Source organism: Anoplopoma fimbria, chromosome 12 (genome assembly GCF_027596085.1).
Source record: "Anoplopoma fimbria isolate UVic2021 breed Golden Eagle Sablefish chromosome 12, Afim_UVic_2022, whole genome shotgun sequence".
NCBI lineage: Eukaryota > Metazoa > Chordata > Actinopteri > Perciformes > Anoplopomatidae > Anoplopoma > Anoplopoma fimbria.
In genome coordinates this window covers 2,074,036-2,092,868 of record NC_072460.1, presented here as the reverse complement: position 1 = coordinate 2,092,868, position 18,833 = coordinate 2,074,036, and the positions used below count along the sequence as shown (strand labels likewise).

The following is an 18,833-nucleotide window of genomic DNA, read 5'->3' as shown; positions in this document are numbered from 1 at the left end:
ATCTGCTCTGCTTTCCACCCCTTCTGGGGCTGTGACCCTACGAGCAGTCAGTCATTCCCCGTGTCAGTGTTTTGGATGAATGCAGCTGTCACGCCTTCCGACAAATTGTTTCCTGGCAAAAGGACAAAGCTGCGCGGGCCAGCAGCGCCTCGTGCCTCCACTTCCCCCGGACCGGCCCCTCCATTAGCGATGAGCTAGTGCTTGTCAACGGAAGAAGGCTGACAACAGTAAGGCCCCATCGTCTTGCATTAAGCTGTATGCGACTGTGTTACACTGCTGAATTGATGAGCGGGGCTAACGGCGGTTCGGGGAGAGGCTGCGACGTCTCGTATCAAGTTACGGCTAGGCAAAATTGGTGATGACAGACAACAATTAGGAGAGCTGTCGCCGCCTCGTGTCAGTTGTCAGTGAACCGAGTGTTCTCACAGTGAGTAAATCATGTACTGTTGGAGGCGTCCACTTACACTTTTGAGTGGATAAGTGATTGCATGATATACTATGATGGACACAACTTTTGCATTTCTCAAATAGATGAGTGTGTCAAGGAACAGAGGGAGAAGTGATCGAAAAGGTCACAATATTTTACAAGTGCTCGCTCTTATCAATGCTTTTGTAACCTGTATGAAAGACGTATCATTCCTATACCAGATTTAGAATTTAACTCAGTAAATCAACTTACTATAAAGGGTCAGTTTATCACAAAATGAAACAACAAGAGGACAATCTGTTGTGGTCATGATCTGTTCTGAACATGGAAGTTGGTTCTTGCCCTTGACATTTTATCAGGGTGGTTGTGTATGTGAAGTATTGTAACCCCTGTGTTTTATTCAAGGGCGGTCTCTTTTGGTGGATGGTCGTTTCTCCAGCTGTCCACTGACCAGTGGGGCCTGACACATAAATCTCTATTAAGATCAAGGCTAAATCTTTGTTTTCACACAAAGACATTAATATGCATACACCTTTTTTTTCGTCAGATGTATAAAGCTGTGCATAATGGTTCTGCTCTTTATATCTCAATTGTTGTGGAACTGGGTGGACATTCATAAATCTGTGCTATTTTCATTTGTTTTATATTGTTCAATCAAAGTTGTTTCAACTGCACTGCACTTTAACTCCCAGTGTTCGTTAAATCACTTATATGGATAGACTAGTCAGTATAAATCAAACTGTGATATTATATCATCATATCTAATTAAAACCATATTTCAAACTATCAATCAATACAAACGAGCAATTACAGTAATAATATGACAGGAGATGCAGGGAATTAAAGTAACCATCATCTTAATATTTTGGGGCGTGATAATGACTGAACATAGTAATTGCAACACTTGAATATACTTTCCTCATGACCTTTCTTGAGTGATGAGGAAAAGTGAAGCTGGAATGGACAGGGGAAGACAGATGTTATGCATGTGCAGCCCATCAAGGCATAAGCACTGAGAGGGATGCTGGGTAATACAACAGAGCCCCTAATAAGAGAAGGAATAGATACAGAGCAGGAAATAGCAAAACTGCAAATGAAAGCAAGATCACAGGAAGTGGACATTGGACTGAAAGAAAAGTTGATTATTTGAAGTTTGTTGACCTCACACAACCTCTGAGAACAGCCTATCAGTCAAATTCCCACTTCCTCTCCTCTCCCCAGCCTCCTTAATTTAAATTGTTATCTCCATCCTTCTGACTAAGGAGCATGAAAGAAGTCCGCTCAAAGGCTCTGAGAGAGAGAGAGACAGTAGGCAGCAGAGAGAGAGAGAGCAACCCGATAATAACGCAAATCAAAAATACCAGAGAGAACAAATGACGACACAGCTTGGTTTTCTTTCTTCATAACCAAAGGCAACGATGGCAATTTTTTTAAAAAGAGGCCATCCGCTTTCTTTGTCTTACAGTGAGAAGCAAACTGGCTTTTTCAACAGAGCGATGATGAGACATGTAGGCAGACTCAGAGCACCGAGTGATTGCCTCTGGATTGCAGTGGTTATGTTTTGGAAGAGAGAGGGATTTCAACAAAATTGTTTTACTCTTTTCACCCACCTTAGCCCCCTCAGAAAACATCAAAAGACATAATTCTATTTAATCAGCGAACAACAGTAAGGCAGTCTGCCTGCTCCTTCCCTCCACCCATCAGAGCACAGCCCACTAGCAGAGTATTCTTCCTCAAGTTGCACTACACAGCACCATCTAGTGGTATTCAGTCCGAGGAAGTGCAGCATGGGGAAATGAGAGAAAAAGGGTTCAGTTATCCATTGTAAGGGACTCTCAATGAAAGCATCAAGGTTTCAATCCTGTGTGAATCCACACACACAATAAGACAGCGTTTCAAGCATCTGTTTGTGCTCCCTGCCAAGCGACTGCACAACAAAGCCTTTCATATTGTTATTGAATTCTAGAAGGTTATTCAGAGGAACAATGCAAAACTATTTCATCGCATAATGTAAAATATAATTCCTATACCACTGTTTACTATTTTATTATCCTAGAATTATATAATACATAGTATATTTAATTTGACTTTACATATGTGTTTACATATCTATTTTATTAATTTACGGTTCATTGCTTGCAATTCAAATATTTCAGCACTTAAAATTCACTCTTAACTAAACTTAACTTCAAGACCTTTTCAACATTTTCATTTTAAATTCCTTTTCTTTCTACTTCTTTCAGTAATTCTGTTTCAGCTACCACTTCAGCTTCTTTCAGTGCTTGGACCTCAGGTACAATTAAAATACTTTCTACCTATTTTGTCCTTTTCTCTGCTCAACCTATTCTGTATCTTTATCCTTTCTCTTTCTGTGCTGCTATAACAGCTAATGTCTCCATCACTAGTCGATAAAGTACTATCCTGTCTTATCTTAAATACCACGATTCCACATTAGAATCAAGCTGTACAAAACAAGGCGAGATTATACAGACACTGCTGTAAGTATACTCTCTACTCTGCCATGTTCAGAGTATTGACATGTTGTTGTTTTTTGACTGAATAGACTCAAAGGTCAAAGGCCATAGCAACTTGATTGATTTTTGCAGGTTTAAATACCAGCCCTATTCCACAAGGGCCCCGAAAAGTCTCGGAGGAGGTTGTGGGGGGCAACCAGACATGAACCCCTCACATTTGTGGTTCACAAGTGGTGTCAAGTGCTGTGAAGTGCTGTTGACAGTGTGCAGCTGCCTGCCCTGAAGGCACACCTCAGCTCAACACAGCTATAACACCTCACAAGCATCACATGTCTGACAGCAGTGACTCAGTGCAGGGACGGGTAGACTGTCCCATCACACTCGCCTTAGAAGTTCCAGCGGTCCGCTGATAGTACAACCCACTGAAACATGCAACTGAGGGTGTCGAAGGCTGCTGCCAGTCTTCAGGAGGCGTCATTACATTACATTACAGTCATTTAGCAGACGCTTTTCTCCAAAGCGACTTACAGTCAGTAGTATATTACATATCATTCACCCATTCACACACTGATGACAGGCTACCATCAAGGTGCCACCATCAGACTCTAACTAACATTCATCATCCAGTCCACACCGATGGCAAGCCTTCAGGAGCAACTTGGGGTTAAGTGTCTTGCCCAAGGACACATCGACTGCCGAAGCCGGGTATCGAACCCTCTGATTGGAGAACTACCTTGCTCTCCACTACACCACAGCCGCCCATAACGGGTTGATGCGTCATGCATCAATCCGTTATCAGTCGACACCCAAGACACACCAGGCTCTGGATTAACACTCACAGATAACATATGCACACATCAGCACAAAAAACACACACTCTCCACTCCCACACACAGACGAAAATTACTCTCCACCTGCTAAATCTCTCTCACCCCATCAAACATTCATGCCAGTGAAGGCGAAGGTGGTGAAGTAGAGTGTGGTATGAGATCTATTTTTTTTTATCACCCACACAACATTTTTTTGCCAAGCTATTCTGGGGTGATATAGACAGATACCACATTGATGGTTTCTATCAGGTTTGTACTTGAGTGAACTTTTTCCACTAAAAGTGAAGCAAATGTATGCCACTGAGAGCATGGGTGTTCACAATTAAATCCCATGGCAATCTGTCAATTAGATTTAGAGCTATCTTCTGTGAGAAGTTGATTTTTATTTGGACAAAAGCTGGAAGGCGGACCAGGAGAGCTCATTAAGTGTCCAAATGGGAAAAAGGTTCAAAATATGTTGAGCATGAACGTGCTCAAAATTGAATGATGATCTGCCCATTAGATGTTGATATTGTGTGTGTACAAGTAGAAATTTGGGACCAATGGTGGTACAAGAAAAAGCATCAGAAGGTCATCAAAACATTAGGCTTCATCCTCTGGGGACCATGAACCTCTACAGCAAATATTATTGAAAACCATGCCATAAATTGATGAGATATGGTCTGAAACAAGCTGCGCAGCACTTACGGGCGTTATTTATGTGGGCGTGACACGGCACGGCGACACGGAGAGCTTACGGTTTGTTCAAAACAGCAATGGGGGCTCCTAAAGAGTTAATGCTGCAATATCATCAATTATATCAGAACCGGAAAGTATTTCTTAATTCAAAGGAGAGCAAAGAATGGCCATGAAAGCGTTTCTAGATGGAAAAGAAGTTTACGATCTTCACCGACTCGCTTCAGTAAGAGTTTGATTGACAGATGGTTCATCCGAAACCTGCCAAGTATTTCTTGAAAGTGACTTCCCTGGTCCGTTTCCAATGACGGCTTCTCAGAGGATTTTGTGTAACAAACCATCTGGCAGGGTCAAGATAGGATAGACCAATATCAAGCTCTCCAAAAAAAAAGTGCTGTTTAAAATTCATTATTGTTCATTGGGTGGTATAAGGGTGGTCTGAAAAGCCCAGTCTCTATAACTTTGCAAAACCAACAAGCACACAGACAGTTTTTTCCCAGAGACTAGCCATGTGTGCACAGATGTGACAATGGGCAGAGTCCTAGGCATGCTAAACATTCTCTCCACATTCCTAATACTCCTTCTTTCCCTCTGTGTTCACAGCTGAACTGCACCAGTTGCCTCCATCTTGGCAGCAATGGAGTGGCAGTTTGCTGTCAGTAAAGAGGCTGGCAGAATGCAAACCTGGATCAAGTTATGATCAACTGCTTAGACATATTTGCTCAGTTTCTTGGAAAAGATAGAATCATAACACGCACTACATATGTGTACTGACTGTAAACGCATTGTTAAGAGTCTCATGTACCGTACATTAGTCTATAAGCTTTATAACTACATTTTCCACTATGACGACCAGCTTCGTTCTGCCACCATCAAAGACAGACATAAATAGCAGCCTTTAGACTATGTCAATGGTAAGACACAAGTAGGGCTAATACTCATGGTGATCTCCAAACAAACAAATAAAAATTCAATGATTTGAATAATTCTCTAAATCTGTGTGCCTCCACATAAGCAGTGTTTACTGCAACTTTCAGATAACAGGAATATTGTCTCAGTTGGTAAAATCTTCATAATTTAGATCATCCTATAGTAGGATCCGTTTTTTATAACTTTAATACTTTAATTATAATCTTTATAGAGTATTGAATAGTTAAGCAGAGTTACTTGGGCAAACTGTATGCAGCAGAGATACAGAGCTGGTCCTGTGATATGTTTCATACTTTGGAAAAAGCTCTTCAGTAGAAACTGTTTTTTTCCATAAACAATATCCATTATGTCAACAAATCCACGGAACAACTCATTTTTGGTAAAAAACAAACAAAAGGGGGGGAACACTGTCCATTTCCAACAGAGTGATTATTCGTCAAGTGGTTGCTGAGGTAAGAATGGGTGAATTAATACGTAAATGCAAATGTACCATGGCGCTCCTACGACCGAGTGGCTGGTTGTTTTTCTGCTGCTTTTAATTGGTGATACGGTGACCCCTCATTGTGTAAAGTATAACATGCAGTAACACAATGAGCCCAGCCTTGGCATGCGTTAAGTGTTGAAGGCTCACCCACGCATATAATTGCCACAGTCTTTGTGAGGTTTTCCATGCCATGAGCGGTTGTTAAGTGGTGAGGCTTGAATTTGGAAATTACTTCCCTGGGGATGTGTTGACGGTGTCGGTCTGTACCGGGTGCCAGCCACTGGTTTTTGTTATTCAAATGGCTGGAGGGGAGACCTGACAGGAGTTCAGATTAGGACTCAACAAAATGACAATACTTTTTGGAGAATATTTTTATGTTTACAATTATTATTGAAACAATTGGGCTTGGCTGGACAGCCCTTCTGTGTGGAGTTAGCATTTTCGCAGAATGTCAGCTGAGACATGAAAAAAGGAAGATTTCATAGATATATTGTCCGATTTCTGTACTGCACATTCGTGTTGGGTATCAGTCAGCATCTAATCACTATGTTGGACATAGTTCATGGGGACATTGGGGACTACATTATGATACTACTTAAAGTCCTATTCTGCTCACTCTATCAGTAAGTGTAAAAAACTAATAGCATCATCACACTCACAGCTTATTTAAATTCCCAGAAAGCTTCTCAACAACCCTAAAAAAAAGTATCCCTGTGCAAGCTATCAGCAGTGGCAGAAGTGATTGCACTGTAGACCTACGCAGTAAGTTTTTTTGAGAGAATAAAGTGAGTCATGCTCATAGTCTGTAGAGTCAATGATGTCAACCATCACCCAGGCAACCAGGAGTTCACTGGTCATTGCCGCTGTGTTGCTTACCGAAGCCAGAGCATCCTAACTTATCCAAAAAGTTAGGGCGAGCCAGATGGATTCCTTTGGATTCATTGACCTCACTTGCTAAAGGATACAAAAGCATCCATACACTCATGGGGGGGATGCTATACACAATGCTGCCAATTGTTGCACACTATGATACAACAGGTGGGGGTAACACGTCAAGATATGTTGCAATGCGCCAGCAAGTGTGGTGAGGAAGAAGAAGACTGGAAGCTAGAAAACAATGATGTAGATAATGCAGGATTTACAATACTTAAACAACTCAGCTTTGCAAATGTTTTATGAGGAAGGAAATACCTTAAATGCATTTCTTAGAGCCTGAGGATACACACAACGTGTTCTGGAGAGTAGGACAAAGACAAACTTCTCTTGAAGACGTGGTATCTTTTTGATCAAATTGCATTTTTTTAAAAAGATGACAACTCAGTTGTTGAAACTACACCTTTTTGCAAAATGTAAGAGAGAGGTTGGGAAGTCATCACAACTGGACTGAACTCTCCTCTGGTTCCTCACTGCGGTCTCACATCCTTCTATGTAGTGTTCTTTCAGTCTTGTTAGTTTATAAAGGACTTGTGGCGAAGGAAGCCTTCGGTAATTTCCTCTGGGAGACACTGGCAAGAGATGGATGGAGCGATACTCCAAGGACAGGAGAGAGGTGGTGAGAGGAACAAAGGCAGGATGAAGAGAGGACAGGAGGGCGTGTGTGTGCAGGCATCTTAAGTACATCTATTACTGTTTGTGAAGACCTGTTTGAGTTGAGTGAAGTGAAGTGGTCATTGAGGTGCTGATTTCAGGCTAGGACCTGGGTTTAGGATTAACATTTAGTATGGTTTAGTATGTGTGCTTGTGCATCCCTCTTACCATTGTCTCCCTGCCAATTGGAGCGGAGAAGACGAACTCCAGCTGGAAGACAATTGCCAAAGCGGGATGATTGGTCAGCCTGAGCTCCAAGCTGCTGCGAAGGCCCAGCGTCTGAGGGAGGGTTGATATTGCAGAGCTGAGGAGAGAGGATAAACGCACATATAGTGAACGGCTGAAGGGTACATGTTGAGAGAGAGAGAGACCCAAGGAAAGAAGCTATAATGAGGACACATAACGATTAGTTGTGAAACTATGTGCTTCAAAGCCATTACTGGTAAAAAATGATAATGCCTCATATCATCTCATTTAAAACAGTTTTATTCAAAAGAAAAACAACTCAATGTGTTGGAGGATATACACTCGCTCGCTGAATGTTCCCTGGCAAGCACCGGCCTCCTGTGTAAGCAGTGGAACAGCACGCTTGGTATTCGTCATTCACAGTTTGCATACACCATAGACGGGAGCATACTGTGGAGCGCCGGCGTGTCACAAGGTGGGGCCGAGCGTCTTTTTCTTTTCTCGCTCCACGGACTCTCTGGAGAACGGTACAAGCGAGCACTTCAGATTTGAGTTTTTTTCTCTCTCTCTCTTTCCCTGCTGTCTGGAAGCACCAGGCATAACACAAGACTGTCAGCTCTCAAAGGCAGCACCCAAAGAAAGACAAACATCATAATCAGTTTTGCTACCCTGTTGTTATCACATTGAACAGCTTCTACACAAACACTTTCTTCTTTTTGAGAATACAGAAAAGTGCAGAACAAATAATGTTTGTCGTTAGTTTGACGATGCCGATTATAGTTATTCGTATAATACAGTAATTGAGCACAGATTATTGGATAGAATGTGTTTGTGTCGATTATGTGTTCCTGTGTTTTGTGCACACAATCTCGAGCTTGTAAGACACCCATATAATCATCCACACAATCTGCTAGTGTCTCATATGATGTATTTGAATACATTTTGATCCTGACAAGCACTGAAACAAAGCAATCATCTCTCACTGTCTGTGTGTCATCTTCACAGTTGTACAGCATATTCTTTGCTACTTTTGACTTTATTTAATAGTGGGAATATTCCTTTTACCCAAAAGTCCATGTTTATTATTATTTCACGAAACTGGACAATATATATCCATCCTAATCGTGCTGAGGGCCACAGTTTAAATATATCTCTTACACTGACAGGGTGTGGAAGAATAAAATAAAATTGACATTACGATATGAATTTGAGAAATAGCAGCATCTTAATAAGACAATATATAGCTATACATCACAGCTTTTTTTAAATGGTTTCTTGTAACATATTGTGTTGTGGTTATGTAGTATTTTGCATACCGCCTGGAGAAAAAAGCTCTTTTTCACACCCAAAGCAGTTCTGCTTGATGAGTCACTGATGCGCCCTGACGGCTCATTAATTGAAACTGCTGGCTGTTGTTTACTTGTGGAGGTCAAAGGTCTGCTCGCTCTCAACATTTACATTAGGAAATATTTCCAGTGATTTACTAGCAGGATGGGATGTTTGTGACAGCTGGTGTACCCAAAGCACAATTAAGCTAGAAAAGTATCTGAGGAGATCTGGCTTTTTTTAGAGAAGCTACCGATCCATTAGCAAAGTGCAGCGACCAGCTCTGAATCTGAGGACCTGGATTGATGGGTACTTCAAGTTTGACAAAATAACGGAGTGTGCCTTAACACTGGAACTCTACTTGGAACTCACTGAAATTATACTAATTTTGTTAAGTGTGTCTCATCCCCGGAATTAAAATTAGATTTAGGATCTGTATGTGTCTGTATGTGATGTGTGGTGCAGGGGGCGGGGCTTCAGTTTTCCAGCTGTGGTCCTGTACCTTTTCTAGCTTTGATCTGTTTCTGACGTTCTCAAAACCATTCAATCCAACATGTTTTACTGCTGATCTAACGCAGACACCGGTGACCTTACATCAGCACATCCACTTTGACAAGGTTAGCATTAAGTGAGATGGTGTCTCAATAAAACCCAGGGGCAGAGGCAGCGGGAGCCGCATCTCCTGAATTGGTTATGGAGTACTAGCACGTATTGGAATGTATTGGGAGGCAGTTTTATGATGGTGGAAGCCCAAGTAGCACGGAATAGTGTGTAAATTATGAGGCAGGGGTTGGGTTGGGACATGTAAGGCCGTATCAAGCATACAGTATTTGGTGTTCCAACAAGGTCAATAGACTACTTACAAAGTCAAACACAAAGCATAAACTTAATATATTTATCCCTACAGGATTGTATTGATATTTTCTGACTGTTTGACTGTCTGCTACCTACCAAATTTCAGTTGAGCTGGATGGAATTGATGGTTACATAACTGTTGATCCATGCAGCAACCGATACATTGTGTTAGCTTTTTGGTCTTTTTTAATAGATAAATGTGGACGTATTAAGCGAGTCAGGTATCAGCCGGACACGACCGAAGTGATGAGCATTTACTGCCTTATAACTTAGAAATAGTAGGATGGTCTTAATCAGGTTCACCCAGAGAGGTTTAAGGGATTTTAGATTTGGGAAAAAAAGAAAAGGCCTGTCAGATCAGCACTGATCCTGACCCAGGGAGTTTGGGTCTCTGTGTTGCAGAGAAAAAGTCTGATCAGTGCATCCCTGTATGACAGTAGAGAATGACAGCAAACATGTGGAGAGAAAGGGCAGTCTGTTATTTCTGTTAGCCATTCTGTAAATAAGTGGTCACTCATACCCAAATCGTTTCCTTTTTTCTCTATTTCTAAGTTTGTTATTCAAATCTACATAGATAACAACGGGTAACCAGGGTAAATCAGGTCTTAATAAGGTTTTGGGAAACCTCAAAACTGCTTAAGTTGTGTTTCGCAAAGACTTTACAAACTCTGAACTTTACTGGAGGGGCAAACGTGATATATCAATTTTATTTTAGTGTTCCCTTGTCCTCTGTATGCAATCACCGTTAGTTTTTATGTTTCCATGGGTGCTGATGGGTTTTTTTAACAGTGAGGAGCGCCAGAGGCTTTAATTTTCTTATTCAAATTTGCTGCATTCTGGCCATTATTTGTTTCCCCTTGCAAAGTCACCAATAATGCATGAAAAGTATAAAATAAAACATGACACAGAAAAAATATACTATTTCTCCAGTTATTGAACAAAAAACTCGTACCTATTTTAACTATCTAACTATATTTTAGAATAAAAATAACATCTCTTCTATCTTCACCACATTAAAAGGGATAATGAGTTGGGCTCCAGTTCGTTTCTTCCTTGGTCGTAGGCACAACTTGGTGACGCCGTCAAATGTGCGTTTAGCATTTTCTATGTGTTTCCATTCAGATACACACAATGGTGGAGCAACGGCGACAAATCATCCTAGTGTTATGCACAATTCTCTCCGTTACACCGCTAGGCCAGTCTTTCAGCTTCGCAGTCATGTTCGCACTGACTCGTACGCCAATCCGCTTGTGGCTCTAACCTCAGCACATGTTGCTTATTGTGTAAGGCTAAAGGTCTGAAGGTGGAACTTGTAGCTTGAAAACCTACAAACCTACGGAGAGACCTGTAGGTTTGTAGGTTTTCAAGTGTGGTTAAGTCTTCCTGTAAGTGTGGCATAAGGGAAGCAGCTCATTAAGGAAGGGTTGCGTTGAGGCATTTTTTAATTTATGGTGGAGATACATCGAAACCCGCCCAATGAATTGGAGGACTTGTCAGAACCCAGAACAGTACACTGAAATATGTTTTTTCATATTCATTTATTTATTTCTGTCTCCTAATATGACGAAACAATGGCACTACTATATGAAATAACTGATCTCAACCCACTATGTGTGATAAGGAAGGCAGAATGTGAAACACACCAAATATATGCTGTAGATCTTTGAAGGTATGAGAGTATGAAGCAAATGGACACCAGGGAAGAATAAGATACAAGTCTGCAATGATTCACTTTTCCAGACATGCCCCAAACATTATTAGAGACAAATGAAATTCATACCAACCTATAACTTTTTCAAAAATACAATTTTTGCTGGCTTTCCAGGATAAACTTTCAATCACTTGCCTACAAGCAATTGGACCGGCGCTGGGTGAGGCTGATGAAATACCATATAAATAAGCACTCCTGAAATCATTTTTGCACATCTTTGGATTTTGTCTGAGAACCGAATATTGCTCCATCATCTCCTGTAGCCGACAGTAACAACTTCACTGTAGACATGCGTTTCCTCTGCTCACCTGTCCTTGACCATGGTGCTCTGTTTGGAGGTGCTGTCGGATCGACCTCTGGTCCCTGAGGCTAGGGGCTCCAGCACCACCACTTGAGGCTTTTCGAGGAAACACCAGCCGTTGTGGACCCCGACATGAAGCCTCCTTTCCTGGATGACGACTGCTCTCAGAGTGCCCTCTGGTCCTGGTTGTTTCTAAGAATCAGTGAAAGGAAAAGTTACAATGAAAACATAAAACACATCAAACATATATTCCAATTAATTTGTGTGCTTTTGATCGGGGTCTGTGTTTACAGGCCCCTTAGTTATAATGGTGGTAAATCATAAATCTATGGCATACGTTAATCATTTACACAATAGTTTACTTTCTGGTTACGTTCTTCTGTGGAAGAACTTGACCGGCCTGCACAACAATTTGCAGAATATTCTCAAGACTTGAAGCTCCCCTTATCATATTTTAAAATATCATGAAATTATTTGGGCTGCCGCCTCTTTAGACAACGAGTTATTTTTTATGCTTTTTTCATACTGAATGACGTATTTCCAAGAAATGTATAAGTACATCTCTGGTAAATACAAGATTTAAAGTGCTGCTTTTGCATGATTATTTATGGAGATACGGTAAATCAACTAAACCATTAGTCGAAAAAATCTAAATTGCTTTGGTTTAGGGCAGCCCAAGGAATTATGCAATAATGGCAAAGGATTGGGAATTTGACTTAAGTTCATGTGGACCAAATATGAAGAATGACTATATATTCAATGAATTTTAATCCCATATATGTGTTTGTTAGTCTATTTCTATGCTTGATTATCTGAAGTACTCAATGAAGAAAACATATACTGTTGTTGGCATAACTATGGATTTATTCTGTGGTAATTACGAGGACTCAATGACAGCTGATCCCAATTATCTCTTCACACTTTTCTCATAGTGACTATCAAAGTACTCCACTTTGCACTTGTTCTCACTTAACTATTGATGAGTTTGATTTCTGAGAATGTAAGCATCCTATTAAGTGAATATTCTTTCAGGCTTTTATAAGTGGCACTCCAATCAGTCCCTCTCACAGAAAAACAACAACTTGCGCACCACATAGGTCCACATACAAGTCCAAACACTTCCTGTTTACTTGTTGTACTACTTATAATGATATTAACTATGTCAAATCAAATGCCTTGGGACTCCAAAGTGCATGTTTTATGGTCTTAAAAGGCTAATACCAGTTTACTCTTACTTGGGTCTCATTGCTATAGTTGTGGTCATTGTTCCTATCAGTGAAAATAACAATGTTTAGGGGCTTGATGTTGAAACTTAATTATCTTTTGGTGCAGACGAGTCCGTGTCCGTAGCTGGTATTGAAAACTGTCAAGTACTAAAAGCTGGAATCAAATGTCCGGTCAGAATTGCACTCTTGTTTTTGCCTTGTTGCTGGATTATTAAAAATGTTTTTAAAATGTTATTAAAAACAGTTTTACTTACAAATAAAGAGGTTTGGAGTCTCCCGATCTCAGCTATTACTGTTACTGTTAAGTACAATGTTATTACAGGTGATAGAAATTATGGATAAAACTATGAAAATAAATTGTCATCATTGTCACCGGGAATGTACTTGAATGAAAGAAATGTATTGTAATGTCATATTTAAAAGCATGATGTTTATTTCATTTTTGTTAACTTTAAATGAACTAATATTAATAAAAAACAAGTCAATGTTTTAAGAGATGTTGTTGGAAACGGTGATGCCGCCACTTATAAAGCACAGCTGACTGACAACCGCTCAGTGATTGACTGTAAACTCTGTAACCCCGAAGTGCAGAGCCACGCTGAGCTCGCCTCTCGTCCCACTCCTTCCCATTTGTTTCATTTCAACCTCTTCCCTCTCTCCATCACATCTCTCACTCCCACTCTCCTTTTCTTTAGCTCTCTCTTCTTGTCATTCTCTCTGCCGGTCCCCCTCGCTGCTTAAAACCTTCTCCATATCCACCCACGGCTTCTCAATCAAATTAGCATATCAATTCAGCTTTGGGTTTGTCTTTTAAAGCAGTAACAGCAGGAGCAGCGGGCGAGCCTGCCAGGCTACTGTACAGCCCACATACAGCACAGCTCGCTGCACTGCTCATATTACAGCTCTGCGCTGACTCCATCCCTCTCTCTGTCTACATCTTTACTATCTACCCTCCTCTTGTTATCGTCGCTCATTTCACTTACAGGCAACGGACAATATGTGTTCAGCAGTGGCATATTTTTCTTTTGGTGATGGGGATGAAAGATAAAGGTTCTTGTCATAAGCTCACGTGATTCCTTCCCTTTTCTGTTTCATCTTAAGAAAAAAATAGCTCCTCTTGTCTCGAGTGCTGTATTTTTTGGCACAAATGATCCATGTTGGTTAGACATTTGTACAATTCTAGCAACAGATGCCACACAGGTAAAAGAAAAAAAAGAGTTGAAATGCAAAGTTTTCAAATAGATCCTCATAAGACCTTGTCCATAGGTCTACCTAAGTGCGTTCCCTTTTTATTCACCTTAAAGAGGAAGAGGTGACTCACTAATGCATTGAACCGCTTATACTTTGTGTCAGCTCTCATTTTGCTTTGGGAGTGTTACATAACCGTCCTCCAGCTGGATAACATGGGCTGATGCATCGTTCAATTAACGCTTGGTGTCTGAGAGCCAAGACGAAGATGTACGCTCACGTGTTTCAATCATGTAGAATTTCTTCTTCCTGTTTGTTGTATGTCATATGGTTGATGTTACAATTTGCAGCTATATTAGAGTGTGAGAATTTGGTTCTAAATTTCTGACAGAATTTTGATGCAGGTTGTCTTTGTTTGAGAAAAATCTAAAACGGGCTGACGGTGGCTTGCAGTTGAATCTACCACTATCACTTTGTATCGACGACAAACAACTGTGCAGGGTTATTTCTGTATCGCCAAACGTGTGCAGCTTGCGTTGATCTCATTAACGCATGTCGGCAGTTTAGTTTGGCATGGATTCTGGTGATGTCCCCATCCTCAGTTCCCGCACAATGCTCTGATTGTCTTGATTGTTTCATCAACCAAGGAAACAGTAGTCATGAGAAAAGCACCAGACCTATCTGAGTTAATGAAAAAAATCTGAAATGTGGGTTTCGCAAGATGGAAAACAGTGTTTCCTAATTTTACCCTTATTCTATTCGGTTGTATTCAGATATTCACACACATCTATGTCTTTATTTGACTATGTATATGAAGCATCTTGGACTGAATTTTTCTCAAAGCTGAATAAAGGCCTATCTTACCTTAGCCCTCCATAATCAGGCCCCCTCCTACCTCACCGACCTGCTCCATCACCACACTCCGTCCCTCACCTCTACAAAACTGCTTTTAATGTCCGACTATTGCTGTGTGTTTTAAGTTTTTAGTGTGTAGCTCTTAATGATGATTTTAAATGTCTGTAAAGTATCTTTGAGTACTCTGAAAAGCGTTCTATAAATAAAATGTATTATTATTATTATTATTATTATTACATTATTTCCTTTTATAGTATGTTTTCTTTTTTTTTAGCAAAGTATTGCATTGAATTTGACTTGACCTATCCTACAAAAAATATATATTTTGGTGACAAGAGGCAGCAAGCAGCATAATTATGACAAGATATCTGTAAATAATTGCCTCCAGTGACGTCCAAATGATAATTACGATTGTGTCGGTTCCTAGGCTGTCTACTCTCGCCTTCTTCCTCCACTGCAGCCTGAGCTGGGTGAGATGACAGTAAGAAATGGCTTTGTCTCTTGTTGGACAGGTCTGCCATGAAGTATTTCACAGTGAAAATGAAGAAAGACAGGGAGAAAGTTGTTTATAAGAGAACATCAGTTAAAGTGCTGCTTTCTGTTCTCTGCATCCCTCTCCTCACACCCCTCTCCTCAGTTTCTCTTTAATTTATTTCATTGCACTTTTTCTCACTCCGTCAGTTTCTCTCTGTCTCTCTCTTTCTACCTCTCTTGCTCGCTATCCTCTTTCTTCTCCCTCTCGCCTGTGTCTGCTGCCGTCACAGATTTCTTCCTCCCTCGCCTGAAATATGAATATTTTAGAGCTAAGGAGCTTAAAGGGAACAATGAAATGGCCCCCCAAGTTAAATTATACTCCATTTCCGGAGTCACAGAAGAGGGACTTTGCTGAGTGACGAGCACACCGGTGCCACAAGGGTGTGTCTCTCTCTTTTTCCCACACTCGCATAAGCTTGTTGTCTCCTGCGTTTATGTCATATTTTTTTGATATTCTCCAAGATTTTGCTTCAAAAATTGCTAAACCAGGCAGCTGTAACGGATCAGCACGGCCCCTTCAGCGATCATAATGTACACTTGACACTCGGGTTACAGAAAGTAAGAGTTCCTTGGAGCGAACATGCCGAGATGCTGTTTGTGTCATTAAAAGGAAAAGGAAGGGGGAGGCAGAATGAGACTAATTTGCATGTTTTGGGAGGCAGTTTGTTTTAGAGCTTTGTTAACAGAGTAAACAAAAGCAGTGCATTGTAAGGGAAGAGTCTGTGGCGGGGTTTTTTGTCTCACAATGACACGAGTCACCTAGTGTGGGCGTTGTAAACGGGAAACTAACCATTCTGCTTAACCATCTATTTCCTGTTGGAAAACAATAAACTGCAGAGAGAAAATGCATCGAAGCCAGTGCATCACAATTATCTGTGATGGTTTCTCTCATGGCTGTTAGTCTGCAGTGCATCAAGAGAAAGCCAAAGCCCACTTTGTACAAATACGGCCTTGAGGCCACAACAGAAATGTTTCTTAAACTGCAAAAACCCACATTACTAATGTGTCTGCAATCTCAAGGAAAACAAAACTATATTCTTTTTAAATCTGTGTTGGGGATGAAGTGCTCGCCAGCAAGTCAAAGATAACCCTGGTAGAAAAATATATCTTATCTTTGAAAAAAAACTCAACAGAAAATAAAGGCAGATTGTAGTGCGTACTGTTTGTTTTTGATTCCAGTCCACATGAATGATTTTTACACACGTTTTGGCCTCATTTCTTCTTTTTGGAGGGTGTGTTTTTGTTCTTCCTTCCCTCATCTGAATTTCAATCCAAAATAAATTGACAAAAACAACCTCTGAAGTACAGAAGTGGAAGACTATTTCCTCATTGGGTATTTACGACTCAAAATTGCATTATCATAGTCGAAAAGTAACAACAAAGATTCTCTTGGATTCAATTTACCGGTCTAACTGCTGGAGGAGGCGGTGGAAGACAGAGGGGTGAGGATGACATATTAGTAAGCAAAATTGATTTAGTTAGGGACACTGTCATTTGAATAAAATGGAATCGCTGCAAAAGAAAGAAAGTCATTTAGAGGGAATTTTGAAATAATCGCAGTTGCAAAAGGAATGGAGAGCAGACGGCAGCTGTCTCATTGTGTGAGTTTGAGGGAAAATGGGTGTAGATTTTCATGGGAGGATGAATTAGTTTTTGAAGGTTATTTCTTTTGTGCTTAAAGGGCAGGATATGAAGTGAGAGAGCAAGCTCTCTTTAATAGCTCCAACTGGGACATAAGAAGCTCAAGGCAGAAAATGGGTCTTGACCCTGTAATCGCAGAGTAGGGACTTCATAAATGGTCGTGACAGGGCTTAGAGGCATTGATCAATAACAGAGTCGGAAGTGCCTACATGTGCTCCTGAAGCCTGTAACCTGCTGCCAATATTGTCATATTGAATGCCAAAGTGCATCATCGGACAGAGAGAGGGGTTACAATACTTTTGGGTTTTGGACGTTTAGTGAGACAAAATCATTTGAAGATGTCACTTTGGGATTATGGGGAAATTGACATATTAATTAATAACAACATTTATAAGGCTTGTGAAGAACTAGTTTCATACTCTCATGCAAGATATTAGTTTAAATACGGAGATAATGACACACTTTTAGACATTCTCTCAAGGAAGTTTTTTCATAGTGTTGTACTTGTTTGCACACAAAAAGTGAGAAATAGTTGAGAAATAACTATCAAATATATCTTGAGACAGAAGCTCCAACCCTGCTTACTTTGGCAACTGAGTGGGGACAGTCTCTCAGCCCTAGATACACTCTGAATTTGGAATTTAGTAACATTAAGGTAAAGAAAATGACCTCATAGAAGAATAGAGTCTAATCAATTATTTGAACAGCTATTACGTGTCATCATCAGCTCACTGAGAGGAGAATGTATTTATGTTCATGTGAAAGAGCACTGGTGACCAAGCTGCCAAAGCAGAGTTTAGCATATAATCAGCAAAACAACAGAAATGTAGATTATATGACTCATAGGATAATTGCATCTTTTCACATCGACTTGACAATATAATTAATGATGTCCTCTCTTACTTCTGATGACCTACATTATATCATTACATTTGATTATCTGTTTGCCATTATTGCTGCTCAAACACACACAAACATACAGTATATAGAGGTTATGCAGTATATAGAGGGTATATGCTTTGGCTGAGATGGCCTTGTTTTGTCTAATATCAGGGTTATAATACACAGTTTATTAGAGACTTAATCTGAAAGGGTCAGACTTTTATTTATTTGTCACAGCTCAGTATAAGAACAGGGATGCTCTCTGTCATGACTTCACAAGAATTGCTGGCGTCTACTCGTTCTGGTAAAATCTAACAACTTTTCAGTCGTTGCCATTTAATTTCTTCATTAAAAAAATGTAACATGTTGTGGGAAATGTTGCACTAACAGCTATAAAAGGCTAATAAAAGCTGAAAACACCTAGGTGGTAGGTGTATTGTTTTCTCTGTATGGCACCATAAAAGCCGTCAGCTATCGTCAGTAAGTTTTTGTGTCAGTACTTTGTGAAATCAATGTGTAGGCTGTTTTAAAAGATAACAATAACTCCACAGATGGCAACTGTCATCTCAAGGGTTGTGTGTGTGAGAGGGAGAGAGAAAGAGTGTGACAGAGAGACAGAGAGAAAGCAGATGAAATTATGTCCCACATGAGTTTTGTATAAGCCAATTACCGAGTGAGTTACACAACTGTGTTTCTCTTACCTTTTGAAAACCAGCAAGCA

General features: G+C 40.4%; 1 protein-coding gene across 1 annotated transcript in view; it reads right to left on the bottom strand.

The window, feature by feature from the left end:
- The window catches only part of nphp4 (nephronophthisis 4), a 157,252-nt gene that overhangs the window by 100,830 nt on the left and 37,589 nt on the right, over positions 1-18,833 (bottom strand). The window contains exons 7-8 of the mRNA XM_054608940.1: positions 11,794-11,978; positions 7,576-7,711 (exon numbers count right to left, since the gene is read on the bottom strand). Of these exons, the coding sequence (XP_054464915.1) occupies positions 7,576-7,711; positions 11,794-11,978 (321 nt within the window). The remainder of the gene's footprint in view (positions 1-7,575; positions 7,712-11,793; positions 11,979-18,833) is intronic.